This window comes from Phocoena sinus, chromosome 9, assembly GCF_008692025.1.
Source record: "Phocoena sinus isolate mPhoSin1 chromosome 9, mPhoSin1.pri, whole genome shotgun sequence".
In the NCBI taxonomy this organism is placed as follows: Eukaryota; Metazoa; Chordata; class Mammalia; order Artiodactyla; family Phocoenidae; genus Phocoena; species Phocoena sinus.
The window spans coordinates 69,922,971-69,931,287 of NC_045771.1; the positions used below are offsets into that span (position 1 = coordinate 69,922,971).

The 8,317-nt window shown below is 40.4% G+C and overlaps 1 protein-coding gene across 1 annotated transcript in view; it reads left to right on the top strand.

The window, feature by feature from the left end:
* LRRC72 (leucine rich repeat containing 72) overlaps positions 1-7,060 on the top strand; it is a 41,877-nt gene extending 34,817 nt beyond the window's left edge. The window contains exons 8-9 of the mRNA XM_032643730.1: positions 5,820-5,847; positions 6,831-7,060. Coding sequence (XP_032499621.1) covers positions 5,820-5,847; positions 6,831-6,996 — 194 coding nt within the window. The 3' untranslated portion in view covers positions 6,997-7,060. The remainder of the gene's footprint in view (positions 1-5,819; positions 5,848-6,830) is intronic.
* Positions 7,061-8,317: the final 1,257 nt, after the last annotated feature.

Here is an 8,317-nt window from a genome sequence, read left to right on the forward strand (position 1 = left end):
ATAGTTTGATTAATATGTGTCTTGGTGTGTTTCTCCTTGGATTTATCCTGTATGGGACTCTCTGTGCTTCCTGGACTTGATTAACTATTTCCTTTCCCATATTAGGGAAGTTTCCAACTATAATCTCTTCAAATATTTTCTCAGTCCCTTTCTTTTTCTCTTCTTCTTCTCGGACCCCTATAGTTCAAATGTTGGTGCACTTAATGTTGTCCCAGAGGTCTCTGAGACTGTCCTCAATTCTTTTCATTCTTTTTTCTTTATTCTGCTCTGCAGTAGTTATTTCCACTATTTTATCTTCCAGGTCACTTATCTGTTCTTCTGCCTCAGTTATTCTGCTATTGATTCCTTCTAGAGAATTTAAAATTTCATTTATTGTTGTTCATCATTGTTTATTTGCTCTTTAGTTCTTCTAGGTCTTTGTTAAACGTTTCTTGTATTTTCTCCATTCTATTTCCAAGATTTTGGGTCATCTTTACTATCATTAGTCTGAATTGTTTTTCAGGTAGACTGCCTATTTCCTGTTCATTTGTTAGGTCTGGTGAGTTTTTATCTTGCTCCTTCATCTGCTGTGTGTTTTTCTGTCTTCTCATTTTGCTTAACTTACTGTGTTTGGGGTCTCCTTTTCGCAGCCTGCAGGTTTGTAGTTCCCATTGTTTTTGGTGTCTGCACCCAGTGTCTAAGGTTGGTTCAGTGGGTTGTATAGGCTTCCTGGTGGAGGGGACTGGTGCCTGTGTTCTGGTGGATGAGGCTGGATCTTGTTTTTCTGGTGGGCAGGACCACGTCCAGTGGTGTGTTTTGGTGTGTCTGTGACCTTATTATGATTTTAGGCAGCCTCTTTGCTAATGGGTGGGGTTGTGTTACTGTCTTGCTGGTTGTTTGGCATAGGGTGTCCAGCAGTGTAGCTTGCTGGTTGTTGAGTGGAGCTGGGTCTTAGTGTTGAGATGAAGATCTCTGGGAGAGCTTTTGCCATTTGATATTCGTGGAGCTGGGAGGTCTCTGGTGGACCAATGTCCTGAACTTGGCTCTCCCACCTCAGAGGCACAGGCCTGACACCCAACTGGAGCACCAAGACACTGTCAGCCATACGGCTCAGAAGGAAAGGGAGAAAAAAAAAAAAGGAAGAAAAAAGTAATAATAAAATAAAGTTATTGAATAAAAATTATTAAAAATTAAAAAGTAATTAAAAAAAGAAAAAGAGAGAGCAACCATACCAAAAAACAAATCCCCCAATGATAACAAGTGCTAAAAATTATACAAAAAAAAAAAAAAAATCCCAAAACGGACAGACAGAACCCTAGGACAAATGGTAAATGCAAAGCTATACAGACAAAATCACACACAGAAGCATACACATACACACTCACAAAAAGAGAGAAAGAAAATAATATATATATTGTTGCTCCCTAAGTCCACCACCTCAATTTTGGGACGATTCGTTGTCTACTCAGGTATTCCACAGATGCAGGGTACATCAAGTTGATTGTGGAGATTTAATCCGCTGCTCCTGAGGCTGCTGGGAGAAATTTCCCTTTCTCTTCTTTGTTCACACAGCACCTGGGGTTCTGCTTTCGATATGGCCCCGCCTCTGCGTGTAGGTTGCCTTAGGGCGTCTCTTCCCTCCCCAGACAGGACGGGGTTAAAGGAGCAGCTGCTTCGGGGACTCTGGCTCACTCAGACCGGGGGGAAGGAGGGGTATGGATGGGGGGCGAGCCTGCAGCGGCAGAGGCCGGTGTGACGTTGCACCAGCCTGAAGTGCGCTGTGCGTTCTCCCGGGGAAGTTGTCCCTGGATCCCGGGACCCTGGCAGTGGCAGGCTGCATAGGCTCCCGGGAGGGGGGTGTGGAGAGTGACCTGTGCTCGCACACAGGCTTCTTAGTGGCTGCAGCAGCAGCCTTAGCGTCTCATGCCCGTCTCTGGTGTCCGGGCTCCTTTAAGCGGCTCTCTGAATCCCCTCCCCTCGCGCACCAGGAAACAAGGAGGCAAGAAAAAGTCTCTCGCCTCTTCGGCATTTCCAGACTCTTCCCGGACTCCCTCCCGGCTAGCCGTGGCGCACTAGCCCCTTCAGGCTGTGTTCACGCAGCCAAACCCAGTCCTGTCCCTGGGATCCGCCTCCGAAGCCCAAGCCTCAGCTCCCAATCCCCGCCCGCCCCGGCAGGTGAGCAGACAAGCCTCTCGGGCTGGTGAGTGCTGGTCGGCACCGATCCCCCGTGCGGGAATCTCTTCGCTTTGCCCTCTGCACCCCTGTGGCTGCGCTCTCCTCCGGGGCTCCGAAGCGCCCCCCCTCCACTCCGCCACCCGCAGTCTCCGCCCACGAAGGGTCTTCCTAGTGTGGGGACACCTTTCCTCCTTCATAGCTCCCTCCCACTGGTGCAGGTCCCGTCCCTATTCTTTTGTCTCTGTTTTTTCTTTTGCCCTACCCAGGTACGTGGGGAGTTTCTTGCCTTTTGGGAGGTCTAAGGTCTTCTGCCAGCAATGAGTAGGTGTTCTGTAGGAGTTGTTCCACATGTAGATGTATTTCTGCTGTATTTGTGGGGAGGAAGGTGATCTCCACGTCTTACTCTTCCGCCATCTTGAAGGTCTCTCAGCTGCTTTTTCAAACAAGAATCCAGTCAAGGTTCACGATTACATTTGGTTGTTGTGGCAGATTTCTCTTTTAAAATAGTCTTGGGCTTCCCTGGTGGCGCAGTGGTCGAGAGTCCGCCTGCCGATGCAGGGGACGCGGGCTCGTGCACCGGTCCGGGAAGATCCCACATGCCGCGAAGCGGCTGGGCCCGTGAGCCATGGCCGCTGAGCCTGCGCGTCCGGAGCCTGTGGTCCGCAATGGGAGAGGCCACAGCAGTGAGAGGCCCGCGTACTGCAAAAAAATAAATAAATAAAAATAAAATAGTCTTAAATTTTTTCCGTGACTTTTTGTAGGGACCAGGCCAGTTACATTATGGAATGCCTCAATTTGTATGATTGTTTCCACAAAGTATAATTCAACGTGTCCCTTTATCCCCTATATGTCCTATAGAATAGAAGTAATGTCTGGAGGACACGTTCTGGATGCGGAAGGCTATAGTGTAGAGCAGTGGCTCTCGAAGTGTGGTCCCGAAATCAGCAGCAGCAGCATCACTTAGTAATTTGCTACAGATGCACATTCTTGCCCCAAACAACATCTACTGAATTAGAAACTCAGGGTGGACCCAGGAAGCTATGTTTTAACAAGCCTTTCAGGTGATTCTGATGCGTACTCCCACCAGAGGACAACCAATGTAGAGGCAAGAACACAAGGTTTAGATCAGATTCTCCTGGATTTGAACACCAGCTCTGCTAGTAATTACAATTTTTATTTTGGACATGAATTTGCTTCACCTTTCTGTTTTTTTAAATGGGGGTAATATCTTCCTTTGGCTATTAGGATGCTTAATATGCAAACCATTGCAACACCTGATCTGACACAAATCAACTGCATGATAAGTTGGACTGTTCTCTTGGTCAGCCACTTCCTTGTTTTTTCTTTTAGTTCATGTAAAAGCTAATGCTCAAACTGAATGTTTACTGGATTAGTGGGGGTAAGCCATGCTGTGGTAGGAAAGGAATCTCGGGATAGAAAATCTCCACTCTTAAAAATAGCTAATACACCCAGTAACAAGCAACATATGGTAACTCCCATCTGTTTTTCAGGGCTAGAGAGTTTTTCAGGTGTGAGGAGAATAGCTGATTGCTACCTTTAGTGCTTTACATTTCTTTCATATCAAACCTCCAAAAACAAAATTAGGGAAGAAAGGATAGGGAGAGTATTTCATTGCATTTGAAATTTTTTCTTCTTAATTCACATTCTTAATTCATAGAAAGGCTGACTGTAAGCCTCCCCCAAATTGGCAGCATAACCGTAATCAATCTCCTCATTTTCTACAAACCAAATATATATAATAAAATTAATAAAACTCACTCTGTAAGTTTTTAAAACTTGTGCCTTATAGTTTTTATAGTTTCTATATTTGTTCTTACTGTGACATGCACATTTAGGACTCTAAATTCTTTTATTGGAAATAAACTATTCTTGAAAATGTTTATAAAGCAATTGTAACACCACATTTTGATTTTATTATTCTTAACCCTAAAATGAGAAAGAAATCAATTGTATTACAAATAGATTGAGAAGCAAGGACAACTTGAAGTTTCTTCAAATTTCAGGAACAAAATTAAAAGACACAATTGGAAGAAATATTTGCAATACATACAATAGGAAAAGTTAATGCCCATTATCTCGAAGGACTCCTATAAATCAATTTGAAAACTAGTCACAAAAGATACGGACATTTATAGAAGGAAAAAAATGTGATGTCTAACAATCAGCCTCACTAGTGAGCAAGTAAGTGCAAATTAAAACAATGAGATACCATTTTCATCCTGCAGGTAGGTAAACACTGAAAAGGTTGGTGAAGTTGAGGGGATAAAAGAGCGCAGCTCATAGTCTTCCAAGAAAGTTGAACCAGGGTAAACTGGTTCAACTTTCTTGGAAGGTCATATGGCAGTATGACAGTATCCACCCATATATAAAATGTGCAACACATTCAACACAGCAATTAAATTTGAAATCTGTCTCCTACAGAAGTATTTGCACACATGAACAAAAATATATGTATAAAGTGCTAATTGAAACTTTTTGTAATAGAAAAACAGAAAATCTAAATGGTCACTCATAGAATGTTAGCTTATGGCACATCCATACCATATGAACAATTGGATTTAGAATCATTCCATGGTATATTTTGAGTACAAAAAAATATGTTGTGGAGTAATATAATGCAGAATAATGACAAAATTAGAATTTCGTCAGCAAACAAATCTTTGTGTATATGTCTGTGCGTGAGTGCACGTGCATACGCACATAGCGGGCTGGAAGCATACATACAAAACTCTTAACGGTGATACTTCTGATATAAGGAATTGGACAGGTCAAAGGGAGATTTCACTTTTTACTATTTTCTTGTTTATATTCATCAAAAGTAAAATGTGAGCTTTTTGTAATTAAAAACGTAGAAAGAATCTGGGGAGATGAAAAAAGACATGGGAGACTTGGGTTAGCCACTTGTGAAGGGAACGATGCCTTGAACCCCTCTCCTAAGGCAGAGGCTGTGTGCTCCCTGCTGCCTGTGAGTTGGCAAGAGCTCAGACTGTGGGCTTTGCTGGCCCAACAGGTGCTGGTACATTCCATCACTAGCCTGGCACTGGGCCTTCTGGAGAGGAATAAACAAAGTAATGACAGTCTCTAGAAAATACCATAAGAAATTCAAGCTTTGAGGACTAGCCTTTGAGCTCCAAAGCTAGGTAAGATGTAGATTCTTGTGATCTAGGATTTGTTTATTTTGTGTCTTTGAAGTTAATGCCAAGAATCCAAGAGGTTTAAACTGCCCTAAATATTTTTTACTCATTTGGTCTATTAGTCCATTTACAGATGCATGTGCCTATCTGAAAAAAGAAAACGGATCCGTTTCCGCACATGAGACTGAGTATCTTAATTATAAAAATTTCCATTTGGATTCCGTTGGTAACTAAATTGATTGAGCATTTTGTTCTCAGAGTTTTGAGACGCGTATTGTATTAAAGAATTTGCCTTAAAACCTTAGACACACCTAAGGCACTATATCTGAAAGAAAATTTGAGTTTGAGGTTAGGTATCACGGCAATTTTGACCGATTGAACTATTTATTTAAATGATTGCTCAAAAACCAGAGAGCTATGCTCTAGACTTTTTCCTTTATAGCATTATTTCATTGTTTTAAAATGTTGACTAAACATTTGAAAAATACTAATTTAGAATTTTTCTTTTAGACTTTGCATTTGCGAATAATGTAGACAAGTAAGTGATTTTAAAACTTTACTTTTCTTACCAGATTATTTCATAATCGTGTTGATTCCCTAGATTATTCCCATTTCCCAAAATGGATTTTAATGGGTTAAAAAAATGACTAACTCTTCAATAGATCAGAAAAATTGCTGTCTTCCTGGGATATATGAGTTCAAACTATGTGTTCATATTTGACATATTTAGATTTTTTAATATTATTATTATAACCTAAAATAAATGAAAATGTGGGGTGAGGTGGAGGGAGAAGTTAGACAAAAAAGTTAAAAAAGAAAAAGACAAAATCTTGAAAGTAAGCGTAAAGAAACCTTAAGAATTACCTGATATTGTAAATGAAGGTCTTTACTTCTTTGTTTACTGTTCCCCTAAATATGTTCAGTGAGAGCAATTATTAACATTTTATATTCACTGGAATTTACATTTTCAAAAGAAATAGTTCATAAAACTATGAAAAACATTAAATTTATGAATATTGATGAATTTTAAAATCATCATTCTGTTTTAATATTGCACTTAGGAATTTTTTCTTTGGACTCAGTCTTGAAAAACAGTATCTCCAAGCGCTTTTACAAAATATAGTATAATATAGAGTTATATAGTAATTAACTATTATTAATAATAATTATAATTAAAAGTTATAATAACTTTTCAATAAAATGTACATAAGATACTAATATGCATATGATATCTCTATATATTTTTTAATCATTTCATTTAACCACTGATTTGAAATATGAATGCTTGAATATGTGAGACCTATTATAGCTGATCCCAAATATATTCACTCTATTTTTAAAATAAACAATATATACAATAAAAATGGTGTTACTTGTCCTGAAAGTCATTTGTCAGTAGGGCCCAAAAGTTATTTGTCAGTGGTACTACACTACAGATAAACAAAAAATATGGCACTGATTCACTTAAATTAAACATTGGTCTAACTGATTTTTTTTCTGACATAATTGCCATTTTTTCAGAACTATGTTTGATGACCCAGAAGATGCTGTTTTTGTAAGGTCCTTGAAGCGATCGGCAATGGCTATTACCTATCTGAACTGGGACACAGTTCCAACACGAGAGGAAAAATACCTTGAAGAGAAAGACACAGAACCTGTCCAAATGCTCACAGTTACACTGAGATAATCCTTGGGGTTTCTAGAAATCCTAGTAGTTTTCAGTTATACATTAAACTTTTCTGTGATTAGCATATTATATATTTATTGTGGTATTATTTGAAACATTTGAATGTAAACAGAAACACCAAGGAAAAATAATTCCTACATTTTATCTTGTTTCTTTTGAAGTAAAACATGTATATAGAATTGTATACAAGTCATAAGTGTTTTGCTCAAAAAAATTTCCAAAAATGAACATGTTCAGGTAACAGGCATCCTAGATCAAGAAATGGAACCTTACCAGCACTCTAAAAACCTCCTCATTCCTGTTACCAGTCCAATGACCTGTTACTATCCACCTATCCTCCTGATTTCTAAACCATATATTTATTGTGTCTGTTTTTGAAAGGCATATAAATGGAATCATAGAAGTTGAATTATTTTTTTCTGGCTTCTTGTACTCAACATTATAAAATTGTAAAATTGACCATGTTGTTGCCAACAGCAATAATTCCATTCTCATTGCTGTATAGTATTCCATTGTATGACTACACCATATTGTATGACTTTCACTCTCACCTTTGGAGGCACATGCCAGTTCTGGGTGTGGGTTTATGATCTGTGGTTGGCCTACACCAAAGCACTCTGCTAGAGGGAAGGGAAAACAGAAAAGCTTTCAGCAGTTGCCTTGTGCTGAGACGCAAAACCGGACATGTAAGGTAACCCAAAACGCTTTGCTGATCTTCACCAGCTAAGCTAAAGCACTAGATCTAAAGCTTATAAAAAGCACAAGGGGGCTTCCCTGGTGGCGCAGTGGTTGAGAGTCCGCCTGCCGATGCAGGGGACACGGGTTCGTGCCCCAGTCCGGGAAGATCCCACATGCCGTGGAGCGGCTGGGCCCGTGAGCCATGGCCGCTGAGCCTGCGCGTCCAGAGCCTGTGCTCCGCAACGGGAGAGGCCACAACAGTGAGAGGCCCGTGTACTGCAAAAAAAAAAAAATAGCAGAGGGACATTTCCCCTTATCTGTTGATGCCTAGACAGTATCACACTGTACCACAGACACACTGGAGAAGTGGGGCTGAAATCAAAACAAGCAAGAGATGAAAACCCTAGAGGGAGTAGTGAACTGTCACTGAGAATCTGTGATCTCCTTCCCCCTGTGGGCACTTGTGATTCTGTGCACAGCCAGAATCTGCAAAGTCCGGTATGGTCCCTGGCAGAAGGTTGCAGCTGAGGAGAAGAAAAAGTTAGGTATTGATGTAGGTGAGTGGCTGATATTAAGGAAAAATGATGGTGTGTTGCTTCCAAGATTAGGTCATAGAAAGAATCAAAGTCTTCTCTTCCTCTCT